At 46.3% G+C, this 22,676-nt stretch overlaps 1 protein-coding gene across 2 annotated transcripts in view; it reads left to right on the top strand.

Annotated features, from left to right (window-relative positions):
• gfra4a (GDNF family receptor alpha 4a) overlaps nt 1–22,676 on the top strand; it is a 261,102-nt gene that overhangs the window by 158,795 nt on the left and 79,631 nt on the right. For both annotated transcript variants that reach the window (XM_072497669.1, XM_072497668.1), the window contains one exon: nt 3,104–3,184. In XM_072497669.1, coding sequence (XP_072353770.1) covers nt 3,104–3,184 — 81 coding nt within the window. The remainder of the gene's footprint in view (nt 1–3,103; nt 3,185–22,676) is intronic.

Below are 22,676 nucleotides of genomic sequence, written 5' to 3' on the forward strand. Positions count from 1 at the left end.
AAGGGATAGTGAGAGGGGGGGTGGAACATAGGGCTCAGTCTATACGGGTGATTTACTCCTTTATGTCGCAGGCCAGTTGGGGGGAATTGCAGGAATTATGGGAGTACTGGAGGAATTTGGCCTGTTCTCAGGTTACAAACAAGGCCAGGGGGCAGGAGAGGAGACTGAGGGAGATGCCGTTCAAAGTGGTGGGAAGGAGTTTTAGGTACCTAGGGATTCAGTTGGCAAGGGACTGGGGTCAGCTTCATAAACTAAATTTGGGTAGGGTGATTAAGCAAATGAAAGGGGACTTCCATAGGTTGGACGTGCTCCCTCTGTCATTGGCAGGGAGGGTACAGACTGTGAAGATGACAGTCCTCCCGAGATTGCTGTTTGTGTTTCAGTGTCTCCCAATCTTCATCCCCAAGGCATTTTTTAGGAAGGTGAATGTGGCGACCTCGGGTTTTATATGGGCCGGGTAAGCACCGAGGGTGAAGAAGGTCCTTCTTGAGCTGGGGCGCAGTGAGGGAGGCTTGGCCCTTCAGAACTTTAATAATAATCGCTTATTGTCACAAGTAGGCTTCAATGAAGTTACTGTGAAAAGCCCCTAGTCGCCACATTCCGGCGCCTGTTCAGGGAGGCTGGTATGGGAATTGAACCCTCGCTGCTGGCCTTGTTCTGCATTACGAGCCAGCTATTTAGCCCACTGTGCTAAATCAGCCCCGATTAACTATTACGAAAGAGAAAATGCTGGAAAATCTCTGCAGGTCTGGCAGATCTGTAGGGAGAGAAAAGAGCGAACGTTTCGAGTCTGATCACTCTTTGTCAAAGCTAACAGACAGAGAAAGTGGGAAATATTTATACTGTGGAGTGAGAATGAAAGATGAGTCATAGCCACAGAAACCCAGGGAAACCGGGAGCTAATGGCCACAGAAAAAAAGGGGAAAGAGTGCTAATGGCAGTCCCCAGAGAGAACAAAAGATGTGAAAGGCCAAACAGCAGGGAAACTAACATCAGAGGATGAACTGTAGATGTGGGGGGAGGGGAAGGGGGAAACAAAGAGGAGAACGGTTAAGGAAAGTTGGATAAGATGGGGGGGGGGTTAAATATATATTAAGAAAGAAAGAAATGGTAAAAGACAGTTAAAATGAAATGGGATGAAAACAAATGGGTCGAGGTGGGGTAGAGCTGATCATCTGAAGTTGTTGAATTCGATGTTCAGGCCGGAAGGCTGCAGTGTGACTAACCGGAAGATGAGATGTTGTTCCTCCAGTTTGCGTTGAGCTTCACTGGAACATTGCAGCAGGCCAAGCACAGACATGTGGGCATGGGAGCAGGGTCTTTTGTTAAAATGGCAAGCAACGGGAAGGTCAGGGTCTGAAGATGCTCAGCAAAGCGATCACCCAGTCTGCGTTTGGTCTCTCCGATATAGAGGAGACCACATTGGGAGCAGCGAATGCAGTAGACCAAATTAGAAGAGATGCAAGTGAAACACTGCTTAACCTGGAATGAGTGTTTTGGGCCTGGGATGTTAAATATGGAAGGGGAAAAGGGACAGGTGTTACACCTTCTGCGATTGCATGGGAAGGTGCCATGGGTGATGGGAGAGGTGTTAGGTATGGTGGAGGAGTGGACTAGATTATCTCGGAGGGAACGATCTCTGCGGAATGCTGACAGAGGGAGTGAAGGGAAGATGTGTTTGGTGGTGGCATCACGCTGGAGTTGGCGAAAACTCTCTCTGGGGACTGCCAACTGCACTCTTTCCCCTTGCCCTTGAGAAAGTGGCAGTGAGCTGCCTTCTTGAACCACTGCAGTCCCTGTGGTGTAGGAACATCCACAGTGCTGATAGGGAGGGAGTTGCAGAATTTTGACCCGGCAACAGTGAAGGAGCGGCGATGTATTTCCAAGTCAGGATGGTTAGTGGCTTGAAGAGGAACGTCCAGATGGTGGTGTTCCCATGCGTCTGCTGTCCTTGTCCTTCTAGTAGGCGATGGAAGGGTCTCTGACATTGGCTGTAAGGTCTGAATTGGTGACTATGTTGGGCTTTTGCTTGACTAATCTGTTGGACAGCTCTCTCAATGTTGGCCCAGATGTTAGTTTGAAGAAATTTGCAGGGTTGAATGGGTGTGCTTTTGTAGTTTCCTGTACCTAGGTAATCATCCCTTCAAAGAACAAAGAACAAAGAAATGTACAGCACAGGAACAGGCCCTTCGGCCCTCCAAGCCCGTGCCGACCATGCTGCCCGACTAAACTACAATCTTCTACACTTCCTGGGTCCATATCCCTCTATTCCCATCCTATTCATATATTTGTCAAGATGCCCCTTAAATGTCACCTTCGTTATTCAATGATTTTGCAATGGTTTGGTGCAACTGAGTGACTTGATTGACTATTTCTGAAAACACATTGTTGTGGGTCTGGAGTCACGTGAGGTCAGATCAGGCAAGGAGCCACAGATGTCCTCCCATGAAGGACATTAATGAACCACTTAGAAGAATCTGGTTGTTTAATGATCATTATTAATGAGACCAGCATTTTATTCCAGAATAATGAATTGATTTTAAATTCCCCCCCAGATGTTGTGGTGGGATTTGAACTCATGCCTCTGGAGCATTTGTCCATGCCTCAGAATTCCTAGACCTGTAACATTCCCATGATGCTACTGTCCTCCTTATTTTCCCTGTTATGAGGCAGGATCTTCTGAGACCTCATGTCACCAATGGACCTTCACCAGCAGCTTAGTGTGCGGGTGGTGACATTTCAGGCTTCCCCCATACTTAGAAATCCTCCCGACGGCCCGGAAATTGAGTCTGGGCGGGAAACGGCCCTTAAGTGGTCAACAATCAGCCATTTAAAGGCTTCAATTGGGGCGAGGGATGGTGGACCTCCCGAGGGCCTCGCCCACCCCAGTGTGAAAATACCGCGAGGTGAGGCAGGTGGGAAAACAGCAGGAAGCCCATCCGAGGAATTTTACGCTCATCCACCGCTTACAAACCCACTGGCAGGGGAGCGTAAAATTTCAGTCCTACAATTTCATCCCATTTAAATGTTGAGCTGGTTGCAAAGACACATTGGCTGAAACAGGCAGACGTGAACTTAATGTGATAAATCCTTTGGATTACAGGTGAGGAAATGGATGATAGCTCGCCCTACGAGCCCAGCAAGAGGGGATATGACTATGCCAGACTGGCCTCAATAACAGCAGGTGAGTCTCCTATTTATTAAATAAAAGAGCTCTCCAGTGCCTTGTGGACACAGCCTTGAATGGTTGATTGGGTCTGTTTAGGTAGTTTTGACGTGCCAAATGCCAGCAGCACGGAGTTGTGCCACTCACTCCGCATCACTCCATGCCCGGGCAAATATCTCACTCCCGAATTCCTTGAGGCTGGGATCTTCAGCCTGGGTTTGCAAGCCGGAATTTGAGATCCGTTCCGGGGAGGGAGTAAGCTCACCGCCCGGTTAAGGGTGGCAGCAGGTAGGCTCCCAAAGCTGGAGGGCCAATGGGAGAACTAACATATCGGCAGCCACTCCAGGCCAAGGTGGGAATTCATGATGGAGAGAGGTAGGGAGAGATATTGCCTCAATATGGAGTGCCCTGGGAAGCACAGTTCAGCCATTTTTCATATTTACAAAAGCCGCGATCCGTGGGCCAGCTTGCAGCCATGCGATGTTCCCCCCCCTCCGCGCCCCCCGCATCCACACACCCCCCGCCCCCCCCCACCCCACCCCAAGGCTCCGGATTCATCGCTTTTGGAGCAGGAGATGGCAGTAAACAGAAAAATGCATGCTTAAGATACCACCTTTTGTCCACTAAAAGAAAACCAAAAGCTTAGTTTATTCAACAAAATGTCAATTCCCTTTATTGTCCACTGGAAGTCCATTTTACCGCATTCACATAGAGTCAAATGGGCCTGGTCAACCACTTGTAGAATCGTAGGCCTGAATTTAATGCCCCCCGGCGGGATTTGACGCGTGGGGGGGATTGAAATTGCATTGTCGGGATTCCCTCCGGGATCCCACCCTCTCCGAATCCCACCCTCCCCAGCCCAGACGCGATTTTATAATGGGAGGCCCACCCATGCCTCTATTAAGGCCCTTAAATGGCCACCTAAGTGCCTTTTCCTGCCCAGCCTCAATTTTAAGGATAACACAGGTGCACCATCCTCAATATCAGGTATAATCCTCCCGACCCACCGTGATCGTCCCAAGGCATTCTCTACAACCCCCTCCCTGGGACATGGAAGAAACATAGAAAAAATAGGATCAGGAGGAGGCCATTCGGCCCTTCACGATCGCTCCGCCATTCATTATGATCATGGCTGATCATCCGACTCAATAGCCTAATCCCACTTTCCCCCCATATCATTCATCCCCTTCGCGTGCCACTTATCTCACACTCACTCCCCACACTTAGTACCAGGCATGACGTTATGATGCCTAGTCCAGCCACTGCCACGTTGTGATGCCTATTCCGGCCACTGTCGACCAATCTGATTGGCCACCAGCTCTCCAAGGCTGGGCTTCCTTCCAAATGCAGACGCATGTTCCAATCAATGCTGAATTGAGCGCAAAATGGCAGCGGACCTGTTGGAGTTGGTTGGAATCTGTTCCTCGTGGACTCTCCGAACCCCGCCATCTGAAAGATTCAGGCCATAGAATTGTTACAGCACAGAAGGAGGCCATTCGGCCAGTCGTAGCTGTGCTGGCTCTCTCCAAGAGTCTGCATTTCCCATGTCATCATCTAACTCACAGGAGCTGAAAGCAGATGCAGAAATGAACTCATGACTATGTCTTTATTTCAAATTACATTCAACCAGAAACATCAATAAATATATTCTTTCTTTCTACAAATAGCTTTTAGCAACATGACTCACCATCAGCTAACTTGCTCTCATGTGTAATCTATTTCTAAGAGGTGTTCACCTCAGTGTCATGATTGAACTGTGGCTGCCTCGAATGGATCAGCCTTACAGATCTGAGATAGCTCTCAGGAAAGAGCTTGCTGTTTTATAGGCTCTCCCGCTAACTCCGGGGCTGCTAACCGTGTTGTATAAAAGCTCGGCCAGTCAGGAACCGACCGACACAGAGAGAGGACCCGGTGAGGTATAACCGGGCCTCATGTAACTAATCATTCTTATTAATAAACATCTTCTTTTGTTAACTCGTCGGACTCCCCTCGCCTTTATTAAAGCCACCTCAGGTAGAACCTCTCCATTGAACCTCTGATGGTGAATTTAATTTTCTCTAAGTGTAGGAATGACATTAAGTTCCCCAACCAGGGTGGCACGGTGACGCAGTGGTTATCACGGCCGAGGACCCGACCCCGGGTCACTGTCCATGTGGAGTTTGCACATTCTCCCCAAGTTTGTGTGAGTCTCACCCCCACAACCCAAAGATATGCAGGGTAGCTGGATTGGTCACGCTAAATTGCCCCTTAATTGAAAAAACTAAAATAAAGTCCCCCAACCAACCAGAGGCACTGGGCAAAATGGAGGCCTCCATCCAAGTAATATCCGCCTCCAGGCTATCAGTGAGGCAAAGGTGACAATGTCCGCCTCTACCCCAGAGTGAACAGCTGGTGAATCCAAAACCCCAAATATGGCTACCAACAGACATGGGATTAATTCCAAACGGAGTACCTCTGACATGATGCTAAAAGAGGAAGCCCAGAAGCTGGCAAGTTTGGGGCAGGGCCAAAACATATGTGTATGGTCAGTGTGTTATTATCATAAATGTATGAACTGCAAGGGCTAATGAAATATCTAGAATAAGCATAAGAGGGAGCTACAGTTACAAGTATATAAGGCATTGATGCTAAGTCTTGTGGGGGAGAGTGTGCAGGAGTTCGCTAGGGACAGTCAGAAGTAAAGATAGTGTGAGTAAGAGCAGATCATAGTTTATATCAGTATAACGATTAGTTATAGATATGTGTAGTTTTTATGTTAATAATCAGCTGTGTATACTTTAGGAGTACATGTCGAATCCAAGTTAGTAGTGTTAATAAATGTGTAGCTTTGTTCAAGTTCAAGCTATTTTGTGGTCTTTGTGAACACTACACCAACCATCCTGAATGTAGTAACACAAAGAACACAACATGGTACCAGGAGTTTATTTCTAAAAGTAAGAAACAGTTAGATTAGAAAAGATTAGCATAAAAAGATTGATGAAAACCAGCAAGATGCTACAAAACTCTGAAAATCTACATCGAAGACAAATCGTAAGATGGAGGGTTTCAAGAAACCTGACCACTTCCGGACAAACAGTAAACTATGTCAAAATTGGGCATTCTTTAAACATCGGTTTGAAGATTTCCTATCTGCCTCTGCTAGAATGTGCTTCCAATCAAAGAAAAATAGCACTCCTATTAAATTTGGCGGGACCACAAGCATTAGAACTTTATAATTCATTTGAATTCAGTGCTGATGAGGATGAAACAAAATATAACACGGTGCTACAAATGTTCGATACGCACAGCAAGAAGCAGGTGAATGAGACCTATGAGTGCTACATGCTCAGAAAAAGGCTGCAGTTAAGAGAGGAGTTGGTACATTCTTTCATAACAGCTTTAAAGTTGAGAGAGCAGTCCTGTAATTTTTCCTCAGCCTCCGATTCAATGCTGCTTGATCAAGTTGTTTTGGGGATAAATGCTAATACCACCGATTTTACCGCTACAAGATGCGGTAAAATTTGAAAAGTCAGTGAACAGGCATCGACTGAATACGCAGAGTTCGCGACAAAAGAAAAGAGCGTGAAATTGGGAAACGTGGCTGACGCCATTAATGCTGTGTGGCAGCAAAGAAAACTGCGTACAACGGCCAGTGGCCATTTTGAGAGTGATGTCACGAGCGTGATGACGTGCACACACTGTGGCCACGCCCACAGTAAATAAAATTATCCAGCGAAAGGCAAACGATGTTCCAGTTGGTGCAAGTTGTACCACTTTCCAGCACTGTGTCGTTTCTCAGCAGCTTCTCCAGTAACCAAATTTAAAAAGTCCGACAATGACTTCAGAAGGATCCAAAGTGTTAAGAGTGAAGGTAAAAAATCCAATATCTTGACTGATAGAGAGGATTGCTCACCGTACCCACTAACTGATACGTTCATGATTGAAGCAGTCACTAGGATTAATTTGCTGGATTGCAATGACAGACCAGTGCAACAGCTCTCACAGATAATTAAGGAGTGGGCTGTATTATTAGAAATTAATGGCACAGATATACCATTTAAAATTGATACAGGAGCACACACAAATATTATCACAGAAAAATATTTAAGACACACTTATAGGACACCACCGATAAAAAAAAATCTACTTGTCGGCTGACCGATTGCAATGGTAACAATATAGTCACAAGAGGATCCTATCATCTCGTTGTTAGAAATGGTGACATCGAAATCCCCATCGACTTTGAGATAGTGGAAAATTAAAAGTCATCGCTAATTGGGGTGGATGCTTGCGAAAAATTGAAGCTAGTTGAAAGGGTTCATTCAACCAGTACTTCGACTGACCGACATGAAGAGTCAATGGGAGACTTAGGTGATGTGGATAACTTTTCCAGAGCTACCATTGATGCTGACACACCAGATACAAAGATAGTCCAAGTAGTGGAAATCAAGCCTCTTTCTTTACGAGATACTTCCAGTGTCTGACCGAAAACCACGTATTATCAAAGCCGAAACCAAAAAGGATTTGACACTCCAGTAGGTGAAGAAATACCTCAAAGAAGGATGGCCCAATGGATGTCGATCTGCCTTTCGAGATACAAGAGATGATATTTCTGTAGTAGATGGTTTCCTACTCAAGGGAGATAGGATTGTGATTCCTGCCAGTCTACGTCAAGGGATTCGGCAAGACATTTACGAGGGGCATCAGGGCATAGAAAAATGTTGTAGTAGGGCTAGACAGTTGGTATATTGGCCGGGAATCAATAGAGAGTTAATCAATATCTACAAGAATTCACAATCTGTCAGGTGCATCAGCCTGTACAGAGCAGAGAAAGAATCAAAGAAATGGAAATCGCCACCAGTCCATGGATCAAAGGGGGCATGGATTTGTTTTATTTTTAAGGTTGTGACTATCTAGTTGTCATAGACTATTACTCCAACTATCCAGAGGTGATGACGCTGAATGATTCAACAGCAAGATCTGTCATAAGGACAATAAAATCAATTTTTGCACACCATGGGATACCTTTATACGTTGTCTCTGACAATAGTCTGTGTTTCTCAAGCTGGGAGTGGACACAGTTTGTAGAGCAATACAACTTCAATCACATTACTTCAAGCCCATGTTGGCCACACCTGGAGTATTGTGTTCAGTTTTGGTCTCCTTACCTGAGAAAGGACGTACTGGCACTGGAGGGTGTGCAGAGGAGATTCACTAGGTTAATCCCAGAGTTGAAGGGGTTGCATTACGAGGAGAGATTGAGTAGACTGGGGCTGTACTTGTTGGAATTTAGAAGGATGTAAGGGGATCTTATAGAAACATATAAAATTATGAAGGGAATAAATAGGATATATGCGGGCAGGTTTTTTCCACTGGCGGGTGAAAGCAGAACTAGGGGGCATAGCCTCAAAATAAGGGAAGTAGATTTAGGACTGAGTTTAGGAGGAACGTTTTCACCCAAAGGTTGTGAATCTATGGAATTCCTTGCCTAGTGTAGCAGTTGAGGCTCCTTCATTAAATGTTTTCAAGATAAAGATAGATAGTTTTTTGGAGAATAAAGGAATAAAGGGTCATGGTGTTCGGGCGGGAAAGTGGAGCTGAGTCCACAAAAGATCAGCCATGATCTCATTGAATGGTGGAGCAGGCTCGAGGGGCCAGCGGGCCTACTCCTGCTCCTAGTTCTTATGTTCTTATGTTATCCTCAGTCAAATAGAAAAGCAGAGAAGGGAATAGGAATAATCAAGAAATTGTTCCACAAAGCAATTGATGATAATCAAGACCTATCGTTGGCGTTGTTGGCGTACAGAGCAACACCACTGCCATCTGGATTATCACCTGCTCAGATGCTAATGGGTAGATGACTTCGCACCACATTACCTGAGGTAATCATTCCAGACCTGGATCATCAAGAGATACACAACCGTATCAGAGCCAGAAAAAAGAAGCAAAAAGAGGACTATGCTAAATAAACAAAACCTCTACCTGAATTAAAAGAAGGTGTCTTTTTACGTATTCAGACTCCTGATGGAGGATGGCAATAATTAGCAAACGTTCTAAGACAAGTCGAACCAAGATCATACTAAGTTCAGACTGAACAAGGTTCTATGTTCAGACGAAACAGAAGAGCACTGTTGTGCATCAACATCATGTCAAGTCTCAACCTCAGAATGTTATTGATCCAGATAAGAAGTTCAAGGACATTGATATTCCCAATCCTTACTTGACACCAATATAGTAAGAAGAGATGGAAGAGTAATTGAATACCTTGAAGACACCGTTGAGAAGATCAACCAGAAAAAGAAGACCACCAGATCGATTAAATTTGTGAAGACCTTGTAATTAGTCATTTCATCAACTAAGTTCATCAGTACGGCAGCATTGTGGATAGCACAATTGCTTCACAGCTCCAGGGTCCCAGGTTCGATTCCCGGCTTGGGTCACTGTCTGTGCGGAGTCTGCACATTCTCCCCGTGTGTGCGTGGGTTTCCTCCGGATGCTCCGGTTTCCTCCCACAGTCCAAAGATGTGCAGGTTAGGTGGATTGGCCATGATAAATTGCCCTTAGTGTCCAAAATTGCCCTTAGTGTTGGGTGGGGTTACTGGGTTATGGGATAGGGTGGAGGGGTGGGCCTTGGGTAGGGTGCTCTTTCCAAGAGCCGGTGCAGACTCGATGGGCCGAATGGCCTCCTTCTGCACTGTAAATTCTATGATAAAAAAGTGGTGTAACAGTTATTTACAAATGAATGTATAAACTGATAGCACGTTTATGATCAAAACTAGCTAATGTACTCTTCAAAGAAAAATATCACAACCAAAGTTTATAATAGTTTTTCTTTTACAAAGAAAGGGGGATGTGGTATTATTATAAATGTAAGAACTGCAAGCATTAATGAAATGTTTAGAATAGCCAGTTGAGGGAGCTACAGTTACAAGTATATAAGGCATTGATGCTAAGCTTAGTGGGGGAGAGTGTGCAGGAGATAGCTAGAGACAGACAGAAGTAAAGATAGCGTGAGTAAGAGCAGATCATAGTTTATATCAAAGAACAAAGAACAATACAGCACAGGACCAGGCCCTTCGGCCCTCCAAGCCTGCATCAAACAACCGCCTGTCCCCTTCTATACCCCGTCTGTTCATGTGCCTATCCAGATAAGTCTTAAAGGTCGCTAACATATCTGCCTCAACCACCTCACTTGGCGGTGCATTCCAGGCCACCACCACCCTCTGTGTAAAAAACTTCCCCCACTCATCTCCACTGAATCTTTCCCCCGTCACCTCAAACTTGTGCCCCTTTGTAATTGTCATTTCCGCCCTGGGAAAAAACGTCCAACTGTTCACCCTATCTATACCCCCATTCCCCTAATAATTTTATGAACTTCTATCAGGTCGCCCCCTCACCCTCCGTCTCTCTAGGGAGAACAATCCCAGTTTATTCAATCTCTCCTCTTAGCTTATACCCTCCATACCAGGCAACATCCTGGTGAACCTTTTCTGTACTCTCTCCAAAGCCTCCATGTCCTTCTGGTAGTGTGGTGACCAGAATTGGACACAATATTCCAAATGTGGCCTAACCAACGTTCTATAAACTAACATAGTTTTTGAGCTTTTATGCTCGATACAGTCCTATGAAGGCAAGCATGCCATATGCTTTCTTTACCACCATTTCCACCTGTGCTGCCACTTTTAAGGATCTGTGGACCTGCACACCCAGATCTCTCTGTGTCTCTATGCTCTTGATGGTTCTGCCATTTATTTTACAGCTCCCATCTGAATAAAACACAATTCACCTCGCATTTGTCCGGGTTAAATTCCATCTGCCATTTCTCTGCCGAATTTTGCAGCCTATCTATATCCTGTTGTATTCTCTGACAATCTTCATCACTATCCGCAACTCCTGCAATCTTAGTATCATCCGCAAACTTGCTAATCAGACTCGCTATGTTTTCTTCTCAGTCATTTATATGTATATTACAAAGAGCAGAGGTCCCAGTACTGATCACTGCAGAACACCATTAGTTACAGAGCTCCATTCAGAATAACATCGTTCCACTGCTACCCTCTGTCTTTGATGGCCAAGCCAGTTCTGAATCCATCCAGCTCGTTCACCCCTGACCCCATGTGATTTAATCTTTTGCACCTTATCAAATGCTTTACTAAAGTCCATGCAGCCAACATCCACAGTCCTTCCCTCGTCAATCATTTTTGTCACCTCCTCAAAAACTTCAATTAAATTAGTGAGACATGACCTCCCTCGTACAAAACCATGCTGTCTGTCGCTAATAAGACCATTCACTTCCAAATATGCATAGATCTCTGAGAATCTTTTCTAACAGTTTAACTATCACTGACGTCAAGCTCACTGGCCTATAATTACCCGGGTTATCTTTGCAAAATTTCTTAAATGATGGTACAACATTGGCTACCCTCCAATCCTCTGGGATCTCACCTGTGGCCAATGAGGGCACAAAGATTTCTGTCAGAGGCCCAGCGATTTCATCTCTTGTCTCCCTCAGTAATCTGGGATAGATGCCATCTGGCCCTGGGGATTTTTCTACCTTAATGCTTTTTAACACACCTAACACTTCCTCCCTCGTAATAACGACCTGTTCGAAAGTGTTACACATCCCTCTGAGACACTACCAATCAACATGTCCCTCTCCTTTGGGCAGCACGGTAGCATTGTGGTTAGCACAATTGCTTCACAGCTCCAGGGTCCCAGGTTCGATTCCGGCTTGGGTCACTGTCTGTGCGGAGTCTGCACGTCCTCCCCATGTGTGCGTGGGTTTCCTCCGGGTGCTCCGGTTTCCTCCCACAGTCCAAAGATGTGCAGGTTAGGTGGATTGGCCGTGATAAAATTGCCCTTAGTGTCCAAAATTGCTCTTAGTGTTGGGTGGGGTTGCTGGGTTGTGGGGATAGGGTGGAGGTGTGCGGTTGGGTAGGGTGCTCTTTCCAAGAGCTGGTGCAGACTCGATGGGTCGTGTGGCCTCCTTCTGCACTGTAAATTCTATGATAATGATACCGATGCAAAATGCTCATTAAGGACCTCACCTACTTCCTCTGGTTCTGCACATACTTTCCCTCCTTTGACCTTGAGTGGACCAACTCTTTCTCTTGCTACCCTCTTGTTCCTAATATACGTATAAAATGCCTTGGGATTCTCCAGAATCCTGACTGCCAAGGACATTTTGTGACCCCTTTTTGCCTACCTAACCCCCTGCTTGAGCTTTTTTCTATTTTCCTTGTATTCCTCAATTGCTTCATCTGCTTTTAGTTGCCTGTACCTCATGTATTCATCTTTTTTCTTTTTGACACGATTCCCAATTTGCCTGGTCATCCATAGTTCCCAAATCCTGCCTTTCCTGTCCTTTTTTAGCGGCACATGCCTGTCCTGCACTCCCATCAACTGCTCCTTAAAAGACTCCCACATGCTAAATGTGGATTTACCCTCAACCACCCACTCCCAAACAGCAACCGCCAAATCCTGCTTAATCTGGTTGTAGTTAGCCTTCCCCCAGTTTAGCACCTTAACCCTAGGACAACACTCGTCCTTTTCCATGAGTAAGCTTACGGAATTGTGGTCACTGTTCCCACTGCAACTTTGATGACCTGGCCAGGCTTGTTCCCTAGTGCTAGGTCCAATATAGCTCCCTCTCTAGTCGGACTATCCACATATTGTTTCAAAAAACCTTCTTGGACATACTTAACAAATTCCTCACCGTCCAGAACCCTAGCCCAGTCAATATGAGGAAAATTAAAGTCTCCCACTACAGCAACCCTATTATTTCTACATCTATCCAAAATCTGCTTACATATCTGTTCTTCAGCTCCCCGTGGGCTGTTGGGAGGCCTGTAGGACACCCCATCATAGTGACTGCCCCTTCCTGTTTCTGAGTTCTACCCACCGTGCCTCGTTACTTGTTCTTCCATGGTGTCCTCCTTCTGTACAGCTGTAATATGTTCTCTACCCAGTATTGCAACTCCCCTATCTCTTTAACCTTCCTCCCTGTCTTGTCTAAAATACCTATATCCTGCAATATTTAGCTGCCAGTCCTGTCCATTTTTTAACCAAGTCTCCGTTACAGCAACCCCATCCAAGTTACGCGCTTGAATCAAGGCTTTAAGTTCATCTGTCTTACTTGGTATACTCCGTGCATTGGAGTAGATACACTCCAGACCTCCAGGCCCAAATATTCAACCTCCCCAAGCCTGCTTTTCCTCTTAGCCAGCCTGGCTCTGGTACCATGCTCATCCCCAGTCTCTACTTGCTGGCTTACAGTCCTGGGGTGTCATTCTCCGCCGGCGGGAGTCTCCGTTTTGCCGGCGCCCGGGGGTTTCCCGACGGCGTGGGGCTGCCCCACAATGGAAAACCCCATTGACCGGCCGGTGTTACGGAGACTCCCGCCGGCCGGTCGGGGCAGAAATGTGGCGGGGCGGGTAGGAGAATTTCGCCCCTGATTCCCAACCCCCTGGCAAATTAGTTTAAACCCACCCAAACCATACTAGCAAACCTCCCAGCCAGGATATTGGTGCCTCTCCAGTTCAGGTGTAACCCGTCCTTCTTGTGCAGGCCCCACCTTCCCTGGAAGACATCATGAAGTGATCAAAAAAACGGAAGCCCTCCCTCCTGCACCAGTTCTTTAGCCATGTGTTCAACTGCACTATATCCCTGTTGCTAGCCTCGCTAGCATGTGGCACGGGGAGCAATCCTGAAAAATGAAAATAAATGAAATGAAAATCGCTTATTGTCACAAGTAGGCTTCAAATTAAGTTACTGTGAAAAGCCCCTAGTCACCACATTCCGGCGCCTGTTCGGGGAGGCTGGTACGGGAATTGAACCGTTCTGCTGGCCTGCCATGATCTGCTTTAAAAGCCAGCGATTTAGCCCAGTGTGCTAAACCAGCCCCGCCCTGAGATTACTACCCTAGAGGTCCTGCTTTTTAATCTTCTACCTAGCTCCCTAAATTGCCATTGCAGGACCTCGCTACTCTTTCTACCTATGTCATTCGTGCAAATGTGGACAATGACCTCTGTCTGATTTCCCTCCCGTTTTAAGATGCTTTGTACCCGCTCAGAGACATCCAGGACCCTGGCACCAGGGAGACAAACTACCATCCTGAAGTCCTTTTCGTGGCCACAGAAGCGCCTATCTGTGCCCCTGACTATTGAATCCCCGACCGCTCTTGCTTTTCTAAGCTTTGTACTCCCCGTCTGTGCAGTCGGGTTAATTGTGGTGACTTTGGTCTGGCCACTGCTGCTGCTGTCCCCTGATGGACCTTCCCCCTCATCAGTATCCAAAACGACATATTTGTTAGATAGGGGGACAGCAATAGGGGACCCCTGCACTGTCTGCCTACCCCGTCCGGAGGTCAGCCATCTACCTTCCTGTACCTTGGGTGTGACCACATCTCTGAAGCTATTATCTATAACAATTTCAGCTAATTGTGTGCTCCTCAGTGCTTCAAGCTGCTGCTCTAACCGATCCATGCGTTCGGTGAGCTTTTGCAACTGAATACACTTTCCGCAGATGCAGCCCTCAGGGACACTTGAAGTGGCCATGATGCCCCACATCGTGCAGGAGAAGCACACAACCCCGCCAATTAACATCTCTCTCCCTCTTTTGGTTGTTAGATTAAAAACCTAAATACTAGTTAGGCCCTCAATAAAAATTTACTGCTACTGCTTTCACGAATAGGCCCCCCAAAAATTTAGTGTGTCTTCTGGTTACTAGAGGTTGTTATTCAATATTAAATCTAGCTTGCTACCCTCAAGTATGTGTGAGAAGAAGAAAAAAAATTAAAATCTCTTACCTTATAAAATGTAACTCAGAACCTACTCCAGTGAGCCTAGGAATGAAAGGGTTAAGGAAACGAGTCATCCAATTTATTGTGAACCAATCAGGAGCCACTCTCTCTTTTGCAAGTCTGACGTCTGCAGAAGGTTCACCTGGCGCTCGGTTTAAGCAACCTCCGGACATTGCTCCCGCGATTCCCGGCTGCTCCTGGAATTCCTGTAAAGGTAAGTTCCCGAGTGACACTGGGCCCGAAATCAACACCACACTCAATTTAAACACTTACCGGTCGCTAGGCTCCGCCCTCTGGACATTGCTCCCGTGATTCCCGGCTGCTCCTGGGGTTCCTGTAAAGGATAGTTCCCAAGCGACACTAGGCCCCAAATCCGCACCACGCTCAATTTAACCACTTACTGGTCGCTAGGCTCTGCCCTCCCGACATTGCTCCCGTGATTCCCGGCTGCTCCTATATTGACTTATAATTGCCAGCCCTTTACAAAGCCCGTTTGTTCCTCCAAAATTACACTGGGTAGACAATGCTCCAACTGAAGCACCAGAACCTTAGCCAGCCGCATTTAAAAGAGAGGTGGGTCAGTATGAACCGCACTCAGTCGCATCCTTGTCCTTCTTAAGGAGAAAGGAAATAGAGGCCTGAGTAAGGGTCAGAAGCAATTAACCCCGGGATAGGGAGCCATTAAACATATCGAACAACCAAGGTGCGAGCTGTTCCGGGAACCTCTTATAAATTTTGATCGGAAAGCCATCCGGGCCAGGGGCCTTGCCAGCCACATCAGCCCAATATCGTTCTAAATCTCGTCGGGGCGTAATGGGGATACCAACTCACAGCTCCGCTTTGACAGCTGGGATGGGCAGATTGTCCAGAAAATCAGACATGACCAACTTGTCCGAGGGGGGCTCCGACTTATACAGGTCACTGTAATAGGACTTAAAAGCCACATTGACCTGAAAAGGGGCAGGAATGAGGTTGCCAGCCGGATTAAGTATCTGGGGGATCTCACGGGTTGCTGCTTGACGTTTGAGTGGGTGAGCCAGAAGACGACCGGCCTTCGCCCCGTATTCGTAAAAAGTACCCCTCGATCGCTGCAACCGACGTACAGCCTTGTTAATGGACATTAGTTCAAACTGTGTCTGCAACATTTTTCTGCTTGTGAATAGCTCTGGAGTAGGATCGAGCGAGGAATGGTGATCCACCTCTAAAATGGAATCCGTCAGTCTCTGCTGCTCCAACTTCATCCTCAGCACGTATGCGCCACAAGAGATCATTTCTCCCCCTCAGGATGGCCTTGAGAGCCTCCCACAACATGGAGGGGGAGATTGAGTCAGACTGATTTAATTTGACGTAGTCTTCACTGGAGGTTGGCAAACGCTCGGAAATTTTTTTTGCGGCCAGCAAAGTAGTCTCCAGGGTGGGCATTAGGTGGGGCCGGACTCCAGCAATAGATCCACAAAGTGTGGGACATGGTCAGAAATGACAATTGCTGAGTACACAGCCGCCACCACGGAAGGGAGGAGAGCCCCATCTAAAATGAAAAAAATCAATGCGGGAATAAGCATGGTGGACCAAAAAAAGGAAAGATTCCTGTCGTCAGGTTCAAAAACACCAGTCATCTACTCCACCCATCTGAGCCATAAAAGAAGACAAAGCCCTGGCCATCCATAATGGGACCAAAGATTTAGGTTCAGAACCATCCAATTTAGAGTCCAATACGCAGTTCAGGCTGCCTCCTAAAATAAGCTGGTGGGAGTCAAGGTTGGGGAGGGAAGCTAACAGAGAGTTAATGAAATTTGCATCATCCCATTTAGGAGCAATGAACTTTGACCAGAACTACTGGGGTGTTCGACAGGGAGCCACAAACAATAATATATCGACCATTGGGGTCAACTATAATCTGAAGCGAGGAGAACTGGACTCTTTTATTAATTAAACTCGCCATACCCCAGCCTCTGCCATTGAAACCGGGATGAAAACCTCGTCCAACCCAGCACTGGTCTGATCCTTGATACATAAAGGGTTTCCTGCAAAAAGACAATATCAGAGTTTAGGCTCCTAAGATGAGTGAATGCTCTCGACCGTTTTACAGGGCTCTTCAAAGCCCTAACATTCCGGGTAACCAGGCGGATTGAAGATCTTCCACCACCCTTCAAACTGGAGTCAGCCATTCCCAAAGAGAGGTCGCAAACACGGGACATAAGTAAGATAAAGCAAAACGATCCACCCAAGAAGGCTTCCGAGCCAAGTCAAATGACCAGCAGACACCATCAGCAAGCAAACAGTAAAACCCACCCCACCCCCAACCCTAAAAACACCAATCACAGTTAAGTATAACCACACCCAAAAGCAAATGGAACGGTGGCAAACAATAACTTACCCCAAAGCCTACAATTAACAAATCAGAATTAAATACTTGCTCATTTTAAAAACTACTGTTATGAGCTGCAGCAAACTCTCTCATACCTCTCCCATTAACTAACCCTCCTTGTTAGCAGGGAGACTCCCAACTGGAGAGTAAAAACTTATTTGTCGTCCAACACCACGCGAGCGACTAAAAGTCCTGTAAGGTGGCAATAATGAAAAGTGAAAGAGAACAATAGATTAATGTACTATATAAATAGCAGAACTCTCTCAGATATCACTAAAGACCCTAGGAGTACCGTGGGCAGCATGGTAGCACAGTGGTTAACACTGTTGCTTCACAGCGCCAGGGTCCCAGGTTCGATTCCCACTTGGGTCACTGTCTGTGCGGAGTCCGCACCTTCTCCCTGTTTCTGCGTGGGTTTCCTCCGGTTGCTCCGGTTTCCTCCCACAAGTCCCTAAAGACCTTAGGCGGGATTCTCCCGAATCGCCGCCATGGCTCGACGCTGGCGTAAAAAACGGCGTGAACCACTCCGGCGTCAGGCCGACCGGACGTTGCTGAATTCTCCGCACTTCTGGGGGCTAGGCCGGCATCGGAGGGGTTGGCGCCGTGCCAGCCGCGCCGCAGGGACTGCACGGGTTAGTGCATGTGCAGAATCACCGCCGTGGTTCAGCGCATGCACAGATCGACCGGCGTATTCTGACGCATGCGCAGGGAGTTGTCTTCTCCCCGCGGGCTCTGGCGGAACCCTACAGGGGCCGGCACGGAAGGAAGAAGTGCCCCCACGGCACAGGTCCGTCTGCAGATCGGCGGGCCCCAATCGCGGGCCAGGCCACCATGGGCCCCCCCTGGGTTGGATCCCCCCGCGCTCCCCCGAGGACTGCCCCCGCCGACTTACCTGCCAGGTCCCACCGTGTGGGACCATGTCCAATCCATGTCAGCGGGACTGGCCAGAAACCGACGGCCGCTCGGCCCATCTGGGCCAGGAGAATTGCCGGGGGGGCCGCTACCAACCGGATTCCCACCCCCGCCCAAAAACTGGCACCGGAGATTAAACAGCGCACAACTTGTGCTTTTGGACAAAGGAGTCCGCATCTCCTGCTAAGTCAAAAACATGGTCCTTTTCTCAAAGAGCTGGATAGATCATCCTGAACGTAACTTCACTTTTGTACAGGATAGATTTCACTCCATTAAAAGCAGCCCTTTTCTTAGCTAAATCCGCAACTAACGTCCTGGTACAGCCTAATAGAGTGGCTCCACACTTGAGATCCCGATGCTCCCTTGCCCATCGGAGAACCCATTATTTTTCCTTGAAACTATGAAATCTTACAATCACTGCACTTGGAGGGTCTCCAGGGCAAGGCTTAGGTTGAAGTGAGCGATGGGCCCAGTCTAATTCTGGGGGGGGGATCTATAATACACCATCTTGTGGAACAGATCTGAGAAATATTCAGCCGGGGTGCGGCTCTCGATCCCTTCCCGTAACCCCACAATACAAATGTTCTGTCTACTCGATCTGTTCTCCAGATCATTCAGCTTAGTTGTTAAGGTTTTATTAACTTCGACCACTCAAGCAATGTCGGACTCCAGGGAGGTGATCCTGTCACTATGATCCGACAATGCAACCTCAGTGCTCTTAATTGTGGCTCCCATGAGCTTCAACGGACTTACTAGTGTTTTCAAGAACTAAACGAATGGCGGCCAAGGCCTATTCAATTGATCTTTGAAGATCCACCGACAAGTTTTGCCTGTGTTTATCGAGCTCAATCGCCAACGTTTTTGGTGAGAGCTTCCGCCGTTAGTGGAGTGATTGGAGAAAATGCTGACTCCGCCATTTTACCTCCAGTAGATCTCTGAGAGGCTTCAGAGACTGTCGACAAGTTTCGGGCCAATTCTTTTCTGGTTCTGCCTCCGTTGGGCGTCTCCGAGATGAGTGAACTCTGCACGCCCAAATATCAGGAGTTTCTGAGACGTTAAGGACAGGTGTCACCAAAAAGAAAGAGTAAAAATGTCAGTTTTCCAGTGACAGCCACTTCGTGCATGTCTTCCCCTAGCATCACGCCATTGGAAGTCTTAATTGATACTCTTGAACCATTCTTCATTTTCAAACTGAACCTCTGAGACCTGGGAAGTATTCCAACCAAGGATGAATCTTTTACTTCACACCTCTGTGGAGGAACTCTCTTCTGTTCCTGGTCCTCGCATTCACAAGTGTTCAGTGATTATCCGAATGGCAAACCTGTCTAATTCCCTGTGAGGGTTATCTGCGGCACTTCACAGCTACGGTAACAGGACAGAGTTGGCAAGAAGATGGCACAGCTTTTGATTTGTAAGTGCCCTAGGGATCTTGGCAGTGGCTGGCCTCTTCGTCCAAGGCAATAAAAAAAGAGTTTGTTTAGCTGTGCATGCAACAAAACTTGTCCTTGAATAAGAAGTGGATGGATAGAAGAGCATTGTAAACCCTTAAGAACAGTGTGAAACACCAGCACTGCCTGAATTGGGTCTCATGCAGAGCTGGTGCAGATACGAAGGACCAAATGGCCTCCTTCTGTGCTGTAACAATTCTGCGATTTTAGCAACCTTCTTTTGCCACTTAACCGGCAACCTCACTCTGTACTACAGTCTCTCGTATCCATCTGGTAATTCTATGAACTTCAATGGCCTTTTCTCCAGTGCAGAAAAGATAATAGGCACGATTCAGCGAACAAAGGTTTAAAGCAATTTTGGGGGTGTTTGGCGGGATGTTTCCCGACAGCTGCAGCACCGAGAATCACTGCAGTCTTCCCCTTTGCCAAGTATGGAAGTGTGGTGCGCAACCTTCTATTCAGGAGTAACTCTGCTGGCAATCTACCATGCAACAATGGCTTTCCTGTTGTGTGCTTTTGGCATGTTGAGAATTGCTTTTTGTCCTTGTCAGGTTCAATACCATGCGATGAGAGCTTGTCACCTATATATTACCTCAGTTACTCCAAATTGGCACTTTCGCTAGAACTATAAGCAGCCTCGTATTGTCCTCTTCTATGGTTGAGCCCCAAGCGATGATATCATCCGTGTACACACTACACCTTCGATGCCTTTGATTATGTGCTCCATGGCATGGTGAATAAGTTCTGATGCCAAAACTATGCCAAACGTGAAACCAGAAATGAAGCCGCAAGCTCTACGTAAAGTCTGGCAGCACATTAAAAGCTCTTTGTAAGGGACTCTGTCGGTTTTGGCAGGAAGGGCCAGAGAATGGTGGAACTTGCAGCTTTCTCTGCAGTCAAAGGTTTTCTAGTTTGTTGCGAAAGCAGCACCGTCCAAATGGAGTATTAAAAATGCAGCATTTTGCACTTTGTTCCTCTAACTTCAATTGCTAGAAACCTTGAGATGCGTCAAGTTTTGTAAAGAATGCTGCACCAGCCATCTCAGCTGTGATTTCCTCACTCTTTGGTATTTGGTAATGTTCTCTTTTGATATTCTCTTAAGATGTTTAGGATCCATGCACATACAAATAATGCCACTCTTTGTCTTTGAGTAAACCATGGGGTTTACTCAATCGGTAGGTTCTTCTATCTTCCTGATTACTTTTAATTTTGTCATTCTGTCGGGCGGCATGTAGCGCAGTGGTTAGCACTGGGACTGCGGCGCTGAGGACCCGGTTCAAATCCCGACCCTGAGTCACTGTCCGTGTGGAGTTTGCACATTCTCCCCATGTCTGCGTGGGCTTCACCCCCCACAACCCAAAGATGTGCAGGTTAGGTAGATTGGCCATGCTAAATCACCCCTTAATTGGGAAAAAAAAAATTGGGTACTCTAAATTTATCAAAAGAAAACACATTTTGTCATTCTGAGTTTCTTTTTGAGGTGATCTCGAAGAGGTGCAAGTACTCTTCTTGGTGCCCCTTTGAGTTTTCTTGTAGGCGAATGGTAGTGCACCAAAACCTGTGAACACATCGCTGAATTTGCTGATAATATTCTCAGAATCGTAGGAGTGTTGATCTAATCCATTGTGGATGCTGTATACCAACTGCACTAGACCTAATTCTTCACAGAACTGATCACTTAATAATGAATCCAAACCCTTGGATCCAATATAGAATGGGACAGAATAAACTGTGTTCTTCACCATCACACTCAGGTAACATGAACTATAACATTTAATGCTTAAACCATTATAATCTCTCAGAGATATTTTGTGAGTTCTCCTAATCGGCTGAATTTTAGATTTTTTAAACCAGTCATGCTGATTAAATTGGCTTTGGCACCAGTGTCTAACTTCAATTGGGCCACTGTACCATTCGCTTCAAGTGGTAGCAGCCATTTGCCCTCATACATTTATTTTAAATGGAGCATCAGCTAGCATTTTCTTTAAGTGCTGGCGAATTTTTTGGTTTCTCCAAAAAACTTTCTCCTCTGTTATTACTCCAACAAACAATGATGTTTCATCACAGTCTTCCACTGTGCTGACTGATCTGAGATTGAGCTTACAGTGACAATTCTGAGCAGAGCAAAGCTTGACAAATGCTGGGCACTGCTTTAATTTGTGCCTTTTACACAGAAGTACTTTGCCCTGATCTTTAACCTGTTTGTTCTTGTGCGAGGAGCTGCAGGAACCTTCCCACAACTTTTTGGAAAAAGGGCGGCAACCGGAGTGCTTTCCTCCAAGAAGACAGTGCCATTACTGAGAAACATTTTAGAAAGCTGTGCTGCTATCTCGTGAGCCTGACAAATCTTAACTGTTTGTTCCAAAGACAGCTCCCATTCCCTCAGCAATCATTCCCTCAGCTTATTTTTATTCACACCAAACATAATCTGATCTCGAATCATCGAAGTTTCCACCGCAGAAAAATTAAAGGTTTGAGCTTTTAACTTTAAATCAGTGATAAAATGATCTATGGACTCTACTGTCTTTTGTAAACGTGATCTAAACACACAGTGTTTATAAATGTCATTCTTTCTGGGGCTGCAATGTGCATCAAATCTTCGAATTACTTTGTTAAAATGTTTGCTATCTTCATCGTTTGCAAATTAAAATATATTAAACACAGCAATTGTTCTTAGGAGCATCGCTACCTTGCACAAATCTGATTGATCTTCTAAATTTACTGCAGTAAGAAACAGGTTAAATTGTTGTTTAAACACACGCAGTTGCTATCCACATTACCATGAAATTTCAGACTCTTTCGTGGCTTCAACGACTCCATGTTGTTCATTCCTGCAGTCTGCAAAATTTTCAAATCTCTATGGACCTCGTGGCAGACTTGTTTTATCTCAGTGTTTAATACCATCCAGCCCTGGTACAGTGTAATGTTCTTGTCGGATGGCCTGATTTATAATACAAGAACACTTGAGCTAGAAACAATTTATTAACATTAACTGTGGATCAA

This window comes from Scyliorhinus torazame, chromosome 3, assembly GCF_047496885.1.
Source record: "Scyliorhinus torazame isolate Kashiwa2021f chromosome 3, sScyTor2.1, whole genome shotgun sequence".
Lineage (NCBI taxonomy): Eukaryota > Metazoa > Chordata > Chondrichthyes > Carcharhiniformes > Scyliorhinidae > Scyliorhinus > Scyliorhinus torazame.